The sequence below is a fragment of the Bactrocera dorsalis genome, chromosome 4, assembly GCF_023373825.1.
Source record: "Bactrocera dorsalis isolate Fly_Bdor chromosome 4, ASM2337382v1, whole genome shotgun sequence".
NCBI lineage: Eukaryota > Metazoa > Arthropoda > Insecta > Diptera > Tephritidae > Bactrocera > Bactrocera dorsalis.
This window is the reverse complement of record NC_064306.1, coordinates 40,391,262-40,410,207: the sequence shown is the minus strand read 5'-3', so window position 1 is coordinate 40,410,207 and position 18,946 is coordinate 40,391,262. Positions and strand designations below refer to the sequence as shown.

Here is an 18,946-nt window from a genome sequence, read left to right as displayed (position 1 = left end):
AGTGCAGTGCTTGCATGCTTGCGTTGTATGGTGTAGTAATGAATACTTATTGCCCACGAAGGGGGGTATTATGAAGTTGCCGTCTAGATGGAAACAGATTATCGCACGAAACGGCGCACGTTTGAACGAAATCTGATCACTGTAACACTTTTTATAAAGCATTGAATAAAGCATTGCGTTGTATGGTGTAGTAATATATAGTCATTGCCCACGAAGCAATCAAAGTTGCTCTAAGGGTATCTTGGAGTGTTTTACTTACATATGAAATGCTAGAGGCTTTAGCATACAGGAACTTTGACTACGGTACTCTAACCCAGTCTAGAACGACCAACATTTTATGGCCTAAGATTAATACAATTTTCGAAATTGGGGCAGAGCTAAGTTCTGGTGAAATAAAACATTTTATACTTTCATTTTTTAATTTCGCTCAACACTTTAAATCAATACAGTTAAAACAAAAATTATTTTCTCTGAATTTTATAGAGATATCTCGCAGATTAACCTATTTTTTTCAATGAAAATCCCACTACAATGACACACAATGTATTGGGCTGTGTGGAAAGGTGTCTTCCGTTTTCAAACTTTTTAGGCAAGAAATTAGAGTTTCATTTGATATATGTATAACTATACTTCAAAGAGAAGGAACTTTTCCGTGATATCTCTACTGTGAAATTTAATGGATGTTTCTGTGGCAAGTTCCAACATAATGAGTTTAACGAAATAGAATGTTATTGTAATCCCATTTCAGCCATTTTCGCACAACAGGAAGAGGTGCTAAAAAGATTTGTTGCCAGCTAGTTTAGCTACCTACCTACCTAACTGTACTGGTTGGTTAGATGTCCATAATTGTATAATTTTAGAAGCACAAACGTTCTTCTTTACTACGATTCCCTGTAATAAATAAGAGTTTAGTATATTAATTTGTTGCTTAGTTCCAACACTGTACTGGTTTTCTATCAACACCATTTTTTGAGTATAGCAATGATCCAATTCCGCCCATCTGCTATACCAACCTCCTCAGAGCACGTTTATCTCTATTAGTTTAACGAGTTCTAAAAACCCGTTAGATGAGACTATTTTACTCTGTTATGAATGAATAAACGACATCTAATTGTACATTCATACATGAATTTGTATTTGATACCATTGAACACTGCTGAGTTTAAACCTACTGACATAGCTTTACTCTCAGAGTGACGAAAATTCTTATTTGTGTTGCACATAGCATACTATGTGAACGAATGGAATTCCTGTAGAAATAAATATTCAAGAGGTATTCGATAAATGACTGCGTATACAAGTATGAATGCATTTTTATTTTCGGTACAGCATTCTTTACAAATATTTTTGTTGGAAAAATATGGGAGTTTTTGCAATATTATTGTTTGAAAGTTCGTGGAATCTATGTTGACTTAAATAACTTAAAAATTTTACGTAAAAATACTTTTTAAATATTTTAGTTAACAGATATCTTGCATTTACGTATAGACTTTATTTTTACACTCATTCATCAAAGTGACTTATTGTATATATTTATATAGCCATCGGATCAAAAAATTCGCAGAAATGATAAGGAATTCCGGTACGAAACTTTTTAATTTTAGCTCTGACTTTGGGGAGTATTCTCGCTAATAGAACGACTTTATATTCATACTTAAGCAAATTAAGTATATATACTGTTATATGCAATAGTAATGAGTTCAAAGTTTATTTCTTTAATTTTTTGATTAACCAATAATTAAGTAATTTAAAAGTAGTTGGGCATAGGAATTGTCACGCAGAAACAGTCTCACGCTCATGCGACCCTTGGATTGCAGAAGTCACGACAAATTTATACTTGTATGCTTAATGCGTGACACAGATAAAGTGTGTATGTATTTATTTACCAATTAAAGAAAGTCTGTATGTTGAAAAATTATGTAGTACCACTTAAACTAATTAGTTCAATTCGGTTTTACGAACTTCATTTGTTTTATTTAGTGCTTTAATACATTTGGGCGTAAGTTAAGGTTGGTTGAAGAACTTGAGCTGCGCTCAGCAAATTTACGCAACAAAAGAAACATAGTTATGGAAGACGCAGACAATTTCCATTACAATAAAAAATAATAAATAAAACTAAAATAAAAACTCTTCTGTTGTATTTAGATGTATATTTTTACTTATTTGGTTTAATATTCGCCAATGAGAAGATCGAACTCCTGTAAGAGTAATTTATTCAAATCACATATCAATCTTGTAGAATTATTTGTTTATTTTCTACTTAGTTTATTGATTTACGACATACTAATATGTGTGTATATTTGTATACATCGAAATGACTTATATGGCAGACTAGTGCAGAAAATTATAAAAAAGAGAAAGAAAACAGAAAGAGAGAAATATTAAAATAATTTACGGACGATCTGAAGTTGTGAAAAGAGAATAAAGGGCGTGGTTGAAGGGTTAAAACGGTTTAAATCGATTTCAGTTATGAAAAGAGTGGAGAGACTGTTTTCAAATATGAATCGAGGAGGAGAGGAGATCATTTTATCGCAATCGCAGGGGCTATTTCCAATTCCATTCATGCGAAAGGGCTAAAAGTCATCCAACATTTTTCCTTCAACTTGTCCGACCTTTGTAAGGCTCAGATTTAAACATCTCGGCAGTCTATAGTCGAGTTTTAGGCACCCTTCTATAATATCAGTATTAGGATAGACAACTTAAACTAACCTAAGTAATATTATACAAATATGTAATCAATATACTTTTAGCAAAAACTTTTATCGTCTGTTAAGATTTTAACCTATAGTCCCAAATGTTATAGTATAATCAGAGCACACATAAGTTTCAATGAGTAGTTTAAATGAACATAAAAAAATCAGAACATAATATGTACACGAACTTGTAATCATCACTATATGGTACTATTGTCCAACATCTTTTAACGGTGGCGGCAAGCGAGTGAAGAATTTGTGAAATTAAAGAAAATGCAATGAAATTCTGAATGCCTGCAAATTCATTGAATACATGCATAAACGTAAATATGTAAATACTCTTGGACATTTTCAACGACTACCAGTATATCTGCGATCCACGTACTTTTAGTATACCTTTTATTATCTCTCGCTTGCATTATTATCCAGCAGTTGATGGCAATTTTTATTATGCAAATTTATAGCATTCCCATTTTAACCAATATTTATTCATCGCCGTTAAATGAAAGAATTGTATATGCTGAAGAGTTATGAATATCAGATGCATTCACATCTTGAATTAAAATTAATTTACTCACATGGAACTTTATCAATCGTTATGCTTCAGCTTTTGCGAAGGTATGACTCATGGTTTATTACAAATTGAGTAATTTTTAGTATTGTTTACACCTTTTTTTAATTTTTTGCACGCATAATGTTCTTACTCTGTACGAATGCGAGAAGCTAATATAATATTCCTCCGAACTATTTTCAGAATCAAGGGACTAATTTATTTACTTAGCTATTGTAACTGATCATATGATACATCACATTTCAAAGAGTTAAAGTAGTATAGTATATGAAATTTATAAATATTTGGTATGTAGAAAATATTTGAAAAGGAATATAGCATTAGAATGAAACAACTACAATATGACACCACTCAGTTATTCAATTACTACTGCTTTTAAAAAACAAAATAAACGGTTTCAGAAAAAAGTTTCCTGCATTATTTTTTAAAGTTTGTATGTTGTCTGTGCAATGAGCCATAACTTCCAAAATAATTGGAACAATATTTTTGGCACAACACCATGAAGATGGAAATAATATTAGGTTCAAAAAACTTTTTTAGTTGGATAGTGATATAAAACAATTTTTTTTTTAAAGATCTGTGGAGCAATTTTGCGCCATTTGCATTAAGGAAATTTTTAAAAAAATCGAAAAAAATCATAAATATTCCAAAATATTTGCAAAAAGGTGTTTTGAAAATTCCAGTAATTCTTTTAATTTTACAAAAAAATGTTTAAATTTATTTTTGAGTGGCAGCCAGTTTTTTTTTTCTTTTTTTGTTTTGCAGCTTCTTGCGATAGCGACATTCGTACTAATTAATAATCTATCATTGTTTTATTTTTCAATTGACCACAAGGGTTGAAATCATGGCTACGAGGATATGGTATATTTTATCAATTGCCAAACACGGTCGAAATTTGGGTTTCTATCCCCTTAAATGACGACTTAAACAATGGTTCCATTTTAGTAATACACATTGCATGTTCCAGCTAACATACCCAAATCACTACGCTGCTTTAAATGTTATTAAGTCCATAGGATTTTGAGATGGATTCAAGTCTTACAGGTATCTACGAAACATTTTTTTAGCCTTGGACTCATTACCGAGCTGCACTGCATCTTCCTTCCTTTGAGACCGGTTGTGAAAAATATTACCCAAGAGAAGTCTTTAGCCCTCCAATTAACATTAAAAACCGCAAATGTTTGGAAAAACTCGGCCAAACTACGACCAAACGTTTACAGACATACATATGTATGTACGCATGTGTGTTTTTCTTTTTTTCTCCTAAAAAGTGTGAATTAAAGAAAAAGCAGCAAATATTTTTAAGGCAATAAAAAAATAAAACCACGTACATACACATATTGTCGTACCCAATGTTTCTTATGATGACCTTGAACAGACACCTGTTGCTATCAGTGTGGGATAATGCGCAACCGTCAACATTTACATATGTATGTTTGTATATATGTATGCATACAATAGCCAAATTATATATATAGTTTGGAGAGGAAAAGTAAATAAAACTGTTTACTGGCTACCATTCAAATATGTAACAACAAAAATTAGTTGCATAACATAAAATAAAATGCAATGAAAAAAATCATAATTTCCTATATATAACAACCATACATATAACATGGTGAAAATCTTGAGGATTCTACTCAATGTTGATGCAATTTCCACCCCCTTAATTATTTAAAACTCAAAATAAAATTTATCTTGACTCAACTTTGAGCGACAACCATTATCTCTCTCCCAAACAATGAGTATATCTCGTTTTCCCCTCAATACACAGTGGTGAGTTTCATAGTTGAGTTATTGAGCAGTGAATGTAGCGCTCGCTGGAGTTCTTGTCTTCTTCGTTGCGCTGGTGGTGAATAGAATTCGTTGTGCTGTGCTGTGCGAAACACATGTGCTGTCGGAAGTCACGCTCGCCGACGGTTTAATTGTGGACTTTTTTCAATTTTTCGTTCGGTGTGTTGTGAAAATGCAAGATGTTAAGAGTGCACAAATGGAAATATAAATATTAAATAAGTGGAAGGTGTTTTAAATCGAAGAGTATCAACGAAAACCCAAAAATTAAAACCTCTCGACAATTGGTATCTAATAAAAATGTTTTGATGAGTGTTCCCAAATGCTTGGATTATAAGCAGCAGCAATTAAATTGTAAACGAAATGTGTGTTTAAGTGTGTGTGTGTGACTTCTTATAAAAAGTCGACGTTTTTATAACAAATGTGAAATGAAAATAAAATATAAAGCTGTGAAAATTTTATACATATGCATATAAATCAAGTTCTGGTGCATACATTCCATAATTAAAGGCCGTAAATGAGGAAAAGGGCTTGAGAATTCCAAATTAAATAAAAAGTGTACTACTGCCCATTCCAGTATTGGTTTGTGTTTGTATCTGTGTGAATACGATGCAGCTGTGTGAATAATTCAGTGGTTATTGTTGTTGCCGTTCTTGTGAATTTGGTGAGTCGCGCGCGCACACACACAGCCAACACAAAGCCGACGCGCCGCACTTACATATGCGCTTGCTTGCTTACCTGAGCGCAGTCGCTGCCAAGTGTGTGTGTGCCTGTGAGTAATATTCGTTTACGTGCGGGGAAATGCCGTTCCAGCGCAAGCAGGCAGGTGTGCCATGCGCGATGTTGTTGTTGTGAGTGTCGACGAAAACCAGTTGTTAGTTGCACCGTCGGCAACTCTCAACATTGCGCCGTGTGTTTGTGCAACGAGTTTTCGATCACCGATCTCTAAAAATTGCGAAAACGCTCACTCGCGCTCTCTAAACGACTAACAGCATTGCCAGTTTTAATACAAATTAAAGCAACGAAGTGGTGTGTGTGAAAAAAAAATACAAAAAATAAAGTAAACAAGTATTGGCTGCCGTTTGTGAAAATAAGAAATTTGAAATAATCAAAAATACACAAGTTAAATGCCTTTCCAGCCTAACATATTTGTTTTGTGATCTGAATCCAAAATGTAAAAGAATTGCAATAATCCCTTTCCCAAGTTCACTACACCTTCACCTCTGCCATACTGCTAAGTGCAGCAACAACAACAACAATACTAATAGCAATCAACGTTTGCAGTTCGATAAATTCAAACAAACGCGAAACCAAGAAGTAAACAGCCATGGAGGAATGCGAGCGACGTTTAGAAAAATCCAATCCAGTGCTTTTCCACAACAACAAAAACTACACGACATATAGTCGCTGTAAAGTGCCATCTAAATTGAATTTATGTATTATAAGCGGTGTCTGGCTGTTGCTCAGCCTCATTGGCAGCTGCTATTGTTCAGGTATGTGTGTGTGTGTGTTTTGTTAGTGAAGTCGCAAGTGTTTGTTGGATATTAAACTGGTATATTTTTGTCAAATGCCGGTCTAACAATGCACAATGTCTGCTTTTGGTTACGACGACGGCATTACTCTAATGACAAGCAATTTATAAGGCATGCACTGACCTATGACAAAACTATTTTTGTTTTGGGTGGAAGCGTGTCCATAAAATAATTCAAGTTTTGTTACACATGTAAAGATGACGGTAATAATATCGCCAAATGCTTAAATCCAATAATTATGGAAAAATTCACGTTTCGTGTGAAGTTAAAAGTGTCTATATTTAGTCATGAGTGCGTGCCTAAAAGCAAATTGAACATTAATGAATAATTGAGCTGTGGGTATGGTTACAAATGTGAATGATGCATACTTACCATAAGATATCCCATTCCCCTTCTTCGTCCAGTAATATAACGTTCAAACTCTTCCCTTTATTAAGCTTAATTAGTGTTCGGACAACGAAACTTGACAGAAAATTAGTTCGGATGTTTCAGTAAAACCTTCGAACTAATAGAACTATATGACAGCAGATTCTATAGCGTTTAACTCGAATGATCATTTTGAAAAGCTTCGACGATATCAAATAAAAAAGAATTGATGATGTTCACATAAATCTTTTTGATATTTGCTTTTCCTACAAAACTGTTCCTAGAAAGTTCGGTAAAACCCCCTAACCAGACCAACAAGTTAATGAGGAAAAGACTTTCAGCTCAGATTAGAGTATAGTAATATATAGCAGCACCGCATACATAATTTATAACATAGCTGAGCTCTTTAATTCATGCTCAGTTCTTTCGATTTCTTGTAGTGACAAGTAATCCAGAACAGTAAAAGTATATGAGTAAATTGAAAGAGAAAATTGTTTTGTCGTTTTCTGTTCAATCGCAGTTCGCAAAGAAAATTTTTACAACTGCCATACAAACTAACTTATCAAACTGAAATCCTTGGATAGAAAACTTTTTTTATTTAACAAGTTGTATTCAAGAAATTTAACATATATTAGTACTCAAGTCATCGCTACAATCTTAGTACATATTTTTCAAATCGAACCACTATACGACAATAAGCTAAATGTCATTTTTATTGAACTGCGGTCGCCGCGAATCAGACAAAAGTGTTTCCAATTATGTATTTATATATGCATACACGCCATTACATTTATTAAAGATTCGCACATATACATAAATTATATCAACTGCACTTATCGAAAGTAATTTCTTTTCCATCACTGAAGCAAAAAAAAAATTAATCGATATTTGTTTCTGTAATATATGTACTTTCATATAAATATGAAACTCACATAACAACAATAAGCAAGTAATATAGTAAGGGGAAGGCAGAGAAAACCATAGTTGATATTGCATAATAATAATAATATTGATAACTATCATAATGTCCGCGAGAGCTCAATTAGTATTGAAAGCAAAATGCGTGTGGAATATCTACTCCCGTTAACGTAGCATTAAATAAACATTCAATAGATATTTTCGATTCGCCATTTCCCTGCTCGTTTCTGCTCTCTAATAAAAAAATACATGTAAAGCAACAAAAAAGTTAAAGTTTAAGTAAGACGTTGGCGCAGGGTTACATCACAAGCGTTGGTCACTTGAGCATTTGACATAGGTTGTTCTGTTCGCGTCTCTCCATAACGATCACACGCGGTTTAGCTCACAATACGAATAAAATACATGGAATTCAGAACGATTAACATCATTTTTCATAAGTCTGCAGGAGAACGAAAAAACTACTCATATTGAAACAATATTGCAATATCGGTTATAACTTTGTGATATCAGACTCCTTAATCATAATCAACTATATTTCGATAATTTTTGTGATACGTTGTACAAATTTAGAAGAATAGTAAATAAAAAAAAAGTAAAAAAAAAATTTCGCTTTTAATACCAGTTTTTGCTTCACAGTGCAAGGCCATAGCTATTGAATAATTGATCGAGATTATATCAAAACTATGTTTTATTGGTTTCGTTTTCCAAATAAGGCTACCGCTTTAGAACTAATTTTCAAGTTGACTAGTAATAAAGGAAACTAAACAAAACTGCTGCCACTTCCGACAGTTTTCACTCCAGTAATTATACTAAGCACACTAATATTAAGCAATTAACTAGTTCGGTTCCTGCGAGACAGGATAATTTTTCTCTACCGAACTACTCTTATATAATATTTGAAAAATGACAATATATTGATACATACATACATTCCTTTAACTCCGGTTGGGCATAATTTTTATACCCTGAACAGGGTATATTAAGTTTGTCACGAAGTTTGTAACACCCAGAAGGAAGCGTCGGAGACCCTATAAAGTATATATATAAATGATCAGTATGTTGAGCTGAGTCGATTTAGCCATGTCCGTCTGTCTGTATATATACGAACTAGTCCCTCAGTTTTTAAGATATCGTTTTGAAATTTTGCAAACGTCATTTTCTCTTCAAGAAGCTGCTCATTTGTCGGAACTGCCGATATCGGACCACTATAACATATAGCTGCCATACAAACTGAACGATCGGAATCAAGTTCTTGTATGGAAAACTTTTGCATTTGACAAGATATATTCACGAAATTTGGTATAGATTATTTTCTAAGGCAATAATGTAATCTCCGAAGAAATTGTTCAGATCGGCTTACTATAGCATATAGCTGCCATACAAACTGAACGATCGGAAAAAAGTTCTTGTATGGAAAACTTTTGCATTTGACAATGTATCTTCACAAAAGTTGGCATAGATTATTTTCTAGGGCAAAAAAGTAATCTCCGAAAAAATTTTTCAGATCGGATTACTATAGCATATAGCTTCCACGTAAACTGAACACATAGTTACTAAAAGATGTGCACCTGTGAAGGGTATATTAGCTTCGGTGCAGCCGAAGTTAACGTTTTTTCTTGTTTTTTTTTTGTTTTCGCGTATCAAATTCCTTAATAATTACAAAATACATATTTTTAATGATTATAAATTCGATTAAATTTGTCATAAATTTGGCATTCTCTCATATTTTTATCTGTATACGTATGAATACTACCTATTTTTGGTAAAATTGCAACATAGATATGTCTGCTATGTTAAGCATCTTAACATGTACTTTCTTCAAAAGAAAGTTAAAAAGGATAATTGATCCAACCTGAAAATGCCCCCCATCCACAAATTACAATCGGCGAAATTCGGTGTGGCACACGGTGTTGCATTCGGTTTGCAGTTGATGTTGATGTTTACCAACAGTACGCCTTTGACTCATTTATTCGACCACCTCCGGCAAATTAGCTGATTTTCCCACCTCAATGCACTTAACGCCGCCACTAGCAACATTGCTAGTACTACAAGTATAAATACACACATGTATTAACAAATCTAACATTATACAGCTGTTTGTTCCCTTCAGCCAAATTAGCAAACACCAAACTCGCATACCACTAATCCTCAAATGAAATGCATTTTGTAGGTTAAAAATAATTTAATAAAACTAGAATATTCTGAAATCCATTGAAGGCTTATACCGAACTCAATTGTATTTGTATGTATTTCTGAAAATTTGGTTAAATTTGTAAAAGTAGATAATGCGCTTGCGTGGAAAAATATTGTTCATAAATGCCAAAATCTGCGCATTAGCACAATAATTTTCATTTTAGCATTAGTAAAACTACAATGCAAATATTCTATCCAGCACCGAAATTCGTGCTTTTGTTGTCATTTGCTAATTTTAGAGCAATCCTGCTTAAAATTTTGCGGATTACTTATTGTTGAAACGGGTTAAATTGTAATAATATGCATTTATTAATATAAATAAATATGTTTGTACACTTTCGAAATCTATATCTATATTTCTATAAATATTGCACAGAAATTAGTTGCTTTAGGAGCAGTGAAATATAAATATTATATTGAAAGTTTAATGTTCTGGGTTGAAATATTTTTGATAATCTTTTATAATCAAAGGATATTTTGAATGCAAAAATTTTTCAAACCCACAAAAATTTCGTAAGCGTTTTAAATACTGTTAGCGGCTGATAATCACAAAAAGTTAGGTTCATACTTCTTTAACACCTTGACATAACTTTTATATTTTATTAATTGCAATTAAAAAGAGAAATGTATTTCAAAATTTAACTGGCAATACTTAATAAACATTCAAAATTTTAAGAATGATATATTTATACAAATTTTCTCCTATTAATAATAATAAATAATGATTCACTGTATTCTACACAGTTTAAGTGATATCCAGACATGAGTATATTGAAAAACTTATTCATAATTGATTTAGAAGAACTTATGAATGTCTTTGATGCTAAGACAATAGAAAAGGTTTAATTTGATTTCTAATATGCTTTATTCGAAAGTTTTTGAGTATTCAAGAGATTTTGTATATTGTATTTTGAAATTGTATACCAAAATTCCGAAATATCTGAAGTTTTACTTAAAGCAACCCGCAACAGTGCACAGTCAGGTTTTATCGAAAAAAAGTACTCTATTATGTTGAATCATTTATTGCAAAAAAATATATATATATTTGATGAAATAATTAAACTAGTCATTGGAGATGATTTTTTTTAATTTAACAAAAAAATTTATTGGTAAGTAATGACTCCCTTTTTTCTTTCTTTCAAAAAGTCACGAAATAATGATAAGAAATTTTATTTTTCATTGCACGTAGGAAGGGAAAATTTAGTATTTTAAAGCAAGTCATTGCAACAATTTATTTTTTACGGAAACAGACATGTATTGTTTCCTTCTTGGGGATTATACGAAGTATTTATACCCTGAACAGGGTATACTAAGTTTGGCACGTAGTTTGTAAAACCCAGAAGAAACGTCGATCAACTTATAAATTTATACATACAATATATAATTATTAACAGTTTCTTTGTATGGAAAGCTTATTTGACGAGAAATTGACATGAGCTTTTGCCTATTACATATGTGCAATCTCAGAAGAAATTGTTCAGATCGGATAACTATAGCATAGAGCTGCTATACAAACTGAACGGCCGGTATAAAGTGATTGTATGGCAAACCTTTTCATTTAACTACATATTTTCAACAAATGTTACATGGGCTTTTTCTCTGATAATGGTTCAATCTCCGGAAAAATTGTTCAGATCGGATCACTATAGCATACAATAGCACTATAGCACAATATAGCATCTGCCATACAAGTTTATCGATCAAAATCACATTGATCATCGATGAATCACCTTGTATGGAAAACTATTCTATTTGAAAAATTATCTTATCGAATTCTAGAATGGATTAATTAACCCAGACAATCTTCTATTGTAGTATTTAAATTTGACCGCTATAACATATACTAGCTCTTATTCAAACTGACCGACCAAAATAGAGATAAATATGAAAAATCTTTTTTCCCTTGTTAAGGCGCTATACCAGTGTGACGCATGTGTGACGATTTTCGTAATTTTTTTTTAAGAAAAAGTACGCAAGTGAACTTCTTTGAAAAAATGTTGAAAAATAACGGAGTTATGGGCTGTCTTCGGAGGGGCTAAAAAAAAAAGAGAATCAATTGCTGGCATGATTCCGGTCGAATGAGTAGCTGAAACAAAAAATTCAAAATGTTTATTAAACTTAAATATATTTTCTATACAATGAACTACGATCTTGGAAAAATATCAAAAATTAAGCAAATGGCGTAATTTTGAAAAAAAAAGTTTTTTACGAAAAAAATTGTCGTTTTTTACGAAAAAATTGTCGTTCTTTAATGCCAAATTGACAATTTTCAACCAATCAAAAAGATCGTAGTTCACTTTATGGCAAATATATTCAAAAATACTCAGTTTTAATTTGAAGTCGAGCGGTCGATTTCTCGTTTAGTTATGATGTCAGCAATTTTGAAAAAATGTCGTTTCGAGAAAAAGGCGTTTAAAGTTTCACTTATATATGTTTGCACCTCCGAGCGGTCGCTCTTTAGAACGCTGCCATCCAAAAACTATTCAAGATCCTCACAGGATATTTATGGAAATATAAGTTATCGAAAAAGCAAATTAACACTGGTATAGCCCCTTAAGTAACCTCAATTTGACTTGAATATTGTTTATGTCAAATTAGTCGCGAACTATAAGACTATTTCTGTTAGAAGGAAACTGTTGGCTATTTAGTTATGCATATAGTTGCTAAAAAATCACCTGTAAAGGGTATTATAGTTTCGGCACAACCGAAGTTAGCGTTTCTTCTTGTTTTGTATGGATTTGTGCAATGGCTGCTTTGCACATTTCACTTCCATCAGGAAAAATTTAACAAACTTTTACCACATATTAACAAAGCAACAATTTTGAAATTGTCACGCAAACTTGCCTCACACTACTTCACTCCAGCAGAGTTTGCGCACGAAAATTAATTGAAGGCTCTAACTACTTAACAGACAACGCTTTGGCGTATCTTCAAATGGTAGTTCCTGGTGTGAATGATGGCTCCGGTTGCTTTGTACTCTGTTGTATTGTTATGTCGCAGAGACGGTTTTGTCATCTAAGTAAGCATACATGCCTTCAAAACACTTTTCCACTTGTTTATTTTCTTACAAGCACTATTATTCAAAATCGCGCTAACAAACTATTTTTTGGTTACATATTTTTACCAATGAGAAGTAAAAATAACAGATATGTAACAAAGTACATACAAATTCGTAAGCATACATATGTACATATATTCCTAGTTCTTCACGAACTTCGTACCTAAACCTTCTTCACTTTAATATGTACCTGAAACCAAACCTTAACCAAACATAGCATAACTCCAATTGCTGACTGTGCGAAGCAGTAACGACTACTGACAACCGGCGCCCATTTGCATTTGAATTTCATGCGGTCAGCAACCATTTCTCGCAGCTACTCAACATGGCCAGGTGCACGATTGGCACATCTGTTTCTTACTACGAATATTACACGCTCAAACGTCAAGTAAACGTTATCGTAGTACACAAAGAAACTACAAGCATGCACTGTGAAAGACATATGTATCTAGGTGTATGTGTATGTGTTAAAGACTCGTAGAATTGACGAAGGACAGTGCAACCAATTGCGCCTTCAGGTATTTCCGGTAGTTTTTTGTCTGGTGAATAACTTATGAAGGTATGATATTTTCCATTTTTTGAGCACACAGGGAATAGTGACATAAATACGAAATTCGGGTAGATCTGAAGAAATTTTGAAGTGGAGATTTTCGACGCACCGATCAAGTTACCAAGTTCTTCAAAAATTTAGCAAGAAATTATACTTTTTTTATTATTTCTGGAGAAATTTCACCTGCCCTTTTATCACAAATGAATAAATTTCATTTTTCATTTCTAACAGTATAATTTGTCATTATAATATTATCAAATAAAGTCCCAGTATTAAAAATATCAACTTTTTAATTAATTTTATATAAATATTTGTATCTAAGTAACGGGTGATTTTTTTGAGGTTAGGATTTTCATGCATTAGTATTTGACAGATCACGTGGGATTTCAGACATGGTGTCAAAGAGAAAGATGCTCAGTATGCTTTGACATTTCATCATGAATAGACTTACTAACGAGCAACGCTTGCAAATCATTGAATTTTATTACCAAAATCAGTGTTCGGTTCGAAATGTGTTTATCGACAAATTTTGTTCAGCGATGAGGCTCATTTCTGGTTGAATGGCTACGTAAATAAGCAAAATTGCCGCATTTGGGGTGAAGAGCAACCAGAAGCCGTTCAAGAACTGCCCATGCATCCCGAAAAATGCACTGTTTGGTGTGGTTTGTACGCTGGTGGAATCATTGGACCGTATTTTTTCAAAGATGCTGTTGGACGCAACGTTACGGTGAATGGCGATCGCTATCGTTCGATGCTAACAAACTTTTTGTTGCCAAAAATGGAAGAACTGAACTTGGTTGACATGTGGTTTCAACAAGATGGCGCTACATGCCCCACACAGCTCGCGATTCTATGGCCATTTTGAGGGAAAACTTCGGACAACAATTCATCTCAAGAAATGGACCCGTAAGTTGGCCACCAAGATCATGCGATTTAACGCCTTTAGACTATTTTTTGTGGGGCTACGTCAAGTCTAAAGTCTACAGAAATAAGCCAGCAACTATTCCAGCTTTGGAAGACAACATTTCCGAAGAAATTCGGGCTATTCCGGCCGAAATGCTCGAAAAAGTTGCCCAAAATTGGACTTTCCGAATGGACCACCTAAGACGCAGCCGCGGTCAACATTTAAATGAAATTATCTTCAAAAAGTAAATGTCATGAACCAATCTAACGTTTCAAATAAAGAACCGAGAAGGCGGAGATGTGTGCCGATACCTTGTTATGCTTTACTTCTTAAAGACTACCATTTTTATTGTCTGGATATTGCATATGGTTTACATGAACGCATAGTTGCTTTCCTTTTGCGGTATTTTACTATACCTGGTATTACCGTACTGGCATAACCGCGTACTTCAGCTTTATGTTTCGTCACATTTTCATATGCCATTTGTAGTCGGATATACGAAAGAGAAGAAAAGGCAAAAGATTAAAACAACTTTCAACGACGTGACCTACCAGTGGGCATATTTGCACTGCTATAATAAAACTGGAGGGCAGTCAGAATTTCAGCCATAATACTCTCGCACCTTAACAGGTTTTATGCTGCGCATCTGACTTTTGTTGCCTAATAAACTACTACCACTACAAGCTAGCAATTTTAAAGAACACATAACAGTTCATACGAGTAACGCACCATTGCAATGGTTACAAATGATACGAGTATTGTCGTGAAGCTAATTTGACTTTGTTTTGCATCTTAACTGAGCCCGTGCAGTTCATATATGTATGTATTTGCTCAACTCAACATGCTCATGCCATTATCCTGCTCTGCACTGTAAAATTGCTAGCTGTCACACTAATTCGCCCGTATAATGACTTTTTGCTTCTACTTTCGGCCTTCTTCATTAAGTTACCGTTAATGCTAAATGTCGTGACAGCTGAAAATTATTTGCAAAGCTTTATTCGACAGTTAGCCTTTGCTCTGTTGTTGCTTTTTTATTTAATAATTAATTTATCACTTTATATTCAATAAAGCTAAATATATTTCAAAATGGATTCAATGTTACTTGTCACAGTGTTACCTGTTGAATTAAGCAAAAGCACGTCACCGTTACATATTTGTAATATTGAAAAGAGTACCCGTATAGGATAGATTATATCCGTTTTAAGTCACATGGAGTGAGTCTGTTGAAATTTTAGCTTTTATTGTTGTGATTAGAATAAATGAGCAGAATTTACCAATATATAAAGGCAAAGCCTGAAGATTATTTAAACTGCTTTATATTCACTACCTGCATCGTATAACGTTTCAAGGAAAAATGTTAATCATTAAGTAATATGTTATTTTAACAGATGCATATTCTAATAGTTTTTATTATCAGGCAAGATAATTTACACTTTCTTATAATTGTTGTCTAACAACGTTTTTAATATCAAATAATTATTTTAATAAGTAAAATGACCTAATTACACAGCAGATGTTCTCAGCACCTTACTATCCCGCCTATTCCACGTATATACGTTCCCTCAACTTCGTAAATAAAGACCGTCTGCTCAATCCTCCGGCACAAATAAATTCAAAGTTTAATATAAATAATAGATAAGAATTGAATACTGTTCCAGTCATGAATATACATATCGTCACCTGAAATGCAAAATAACGTAACAACATTTTCGGAAAATTACAGTGGCATGAATGAAACACGAATTAAATGGAACATGAGTGAAAAAAATTTTAATATTGGTTAAAACTGGTTTATATCTGGGCGCAGAACCTAAAAATGTTGAACATATGTAATATTATGTAATTTGAAAGGGAAGCATTATCAATATAATACATATAATGTTGACTTCTAAAGGTATATACGTATGGTATATATGATATTTAAGCAGCGCAAACAACTATCTATTTGGCCCTCCATTTTATCAGAAACATAGAAATCTACTTAAACTCATATATGGTCTAACCGTTATCAATAGAAATTGAGCAATAGACAAAATAGTTGTTCCATATACTCATATATATTTCTACATAGGCACATACTTTTTGTATGCTCATTCCAGTATATATATGGTATTTATGCGCGATTATGTCAGACACAAATAATATAAATTATTAACCGATGTTGCAAGCAAAATATTTCGCACTTGTTAAGTTAAAGTTGTAACAACTCAAAATTTCCAGATTTTAGTTTTTTGCAAGAAAATAATGTGCAGTGGTCATCTCTACCCACTGTAAAAATCGTTCAGTGATTGCCTAGTTTTTTCGTTAAAAAAAACCGTTATGACTCTCTCTTGTTTTCAGAATGACTCCTTTCGACTCAACTAGAGAGTGACATTTTTAGTTGTCTCCAAGTGTTTTATCAAATTGGTTCGTTAGTGTATCACATAAAGTGTAACATTTTGAATTGTGCCTATTTACAATATATAACGGTTTGTTTAATAAAACACGTTGTTATTTCGGTTTATCACTGTTTAGTTTCATTAGGTAGTTTATTCTACTGTGTTATATCGTATTGTTTCCATTATGATGATAAATTCGTTACTGTGGTTCATATTGATAAAATAAAGTTTAAATAAATAATGTTTACTTAGTGTGTGCTACATTGGGTAGTTATAAATGCCACAATGTAAAAGATGAGTTAGAAAACAAACATGATTGTTGTTTGATTCATTGCACAAAATTACTATCATGAAATCAAAACTATATAAATTTAATCCTCGCAGGTTATTTTATGAAATACTTAATATTGTTGTTGCTGTTTCAATGACATGACGTGCCTAAACTTAGAACACTATGCCACTTTAATGGCTTCAAATGAAACAACAAATATAAGCGATGATAGTACTTCAGATCCATTTAGCGGCAGTTCAGAGTACAATTTTTATCCGTCTGAAGTTACTGGCGAGTAGTTCTTCCGAAATTGAGTCACAGGAAACAGTTGTTAAAAAAGATGTTTTAGATACAAATCCCAAAACAAAAAGCAGAACCTGCAAAAACGTTTAAGAAACACTGGACTCTCGTACACATCACAATCTTCTTCCAAAAAAATAATAAAAAAAAGAAAATTACAACCGCTGCCGTGTGAGGAAAAGTGTCGCTTCCATTGCAAGGAGAAAATATCAGAATCCTCACGTACTGAAATCTTCAATAAATATTGGTCAACTGGTGACTTACAGAGGCAAAGGGAGTTTTATAGCTAAAATCTTCGCAGATTAAATAACGCCTTTTTCTTGGAAATAGACTCAACGCAAATTAGAGTATGCAAGACCTTTTTCAAAGCAAACTCTTGATATTAATAACAGAGTTATAGATACAGTCATAAAAAAAAAAGGCGAACAAGGATTTGTAGAGATTGACCTTCGTGGGAAGCATAAGAACCACCGACTGTAAGCACTGAAATTAAGAACAGTATAAGGGGAATTTATTAATAATATACCAAAAGTCGAATCGCATTACTTACGCGCTCAAACAACACGCCAGTTCATTGAAAGCGGTAAAAGTATTGGAGATCTATACATGGACTATAAAGAATTGCGAGAATCTGATTAATTTAACTCCTGGAAGTAGAACTATGTTTTACATGATATTCAACAAGATTTTAATATTTCATTTTTTAAGCCAAAAAAAGATCAATGTGATCTTTGCCAATCGTTTTTAAATTCAGACGAAAATGAAAGAAATGATCTGAACGAAATTTACACTTTACATCTAGAAGAAAAGGAATTATGCAGAAAAGAAAAAGATCTGGACAAACAAAAATGCAATGTAGCTGTATACGATCTACAGGCAGTTCTTTCATTACCAAAAGGATTTTCCTCAAGCTTCTATTATAAAGTAAAATAAATTGCTACAATTTTACAATCAGTGACTTAAAGCGAAAGTTGTAGATTGCTTTTTTTTGGGCCGAAACCGAAGGAAAGCGTGGTTCAAATGAAATAGGAACATGCGTACTTTTATATATTAAAATCTTGTACAAAATTCAGTTAATGTTCAAGATTTAGACTTAATATTTCTACTCTGACAACTGCTGTGGACAACAAAAAAATAAATATATAGTTTCAATGTATTATTATGCGGTTCAGAAATACAATTTACGAAGCATTACACATAAATATTTAATTCAGGGCCACTCTCAAAAAATGAAGGAGATAATGTACATAGTGTAATAGAAAGACAAATAAAAGACATTTAGGTAGCAAAACCGATATATACACCAGATCAATATACTACGTTAATAGCAACCGCCAAAAAGACTGGTCAACCATACACAGTTCACGAATTATCGCATAATGAATTTACGACTTGAAGTTTACTACTAAGAAGAATGGGGT

At 32.9% G+C, this 18,946-nt stretch overlaps 1 protein-coding gene across 16 annotated transcripts in view; it reads left to right on the top strand.

Annotated features, from left to right (window-relative positions):
- Positions 1 to 5,109: 5,109 nt before the first annotated feature.
- LOC105233318 (protein sidekick) overlaps positions 5,110 to 18,946 on the top strand; it is a 96,733-nt gene continuing 82,896 nt past the window's right edge. For all 16 annotated transcript variants that reach the window (XM_049455464.1, XM_049455463.1, XM_049455462.1 and 13 more), the window contains exon 1: positions 5,110 to 6,548. In XM_049455464.1, the coding sequence (XP_049311421.1) occupies positions 6,383 to 6,548 (166 nt within the window). In that variant the 5' untranslated portion in view covers positions 5,110 to 6,382. The remainder of the gene's footprint in view (positions 6,549 to 18,946) is intronic.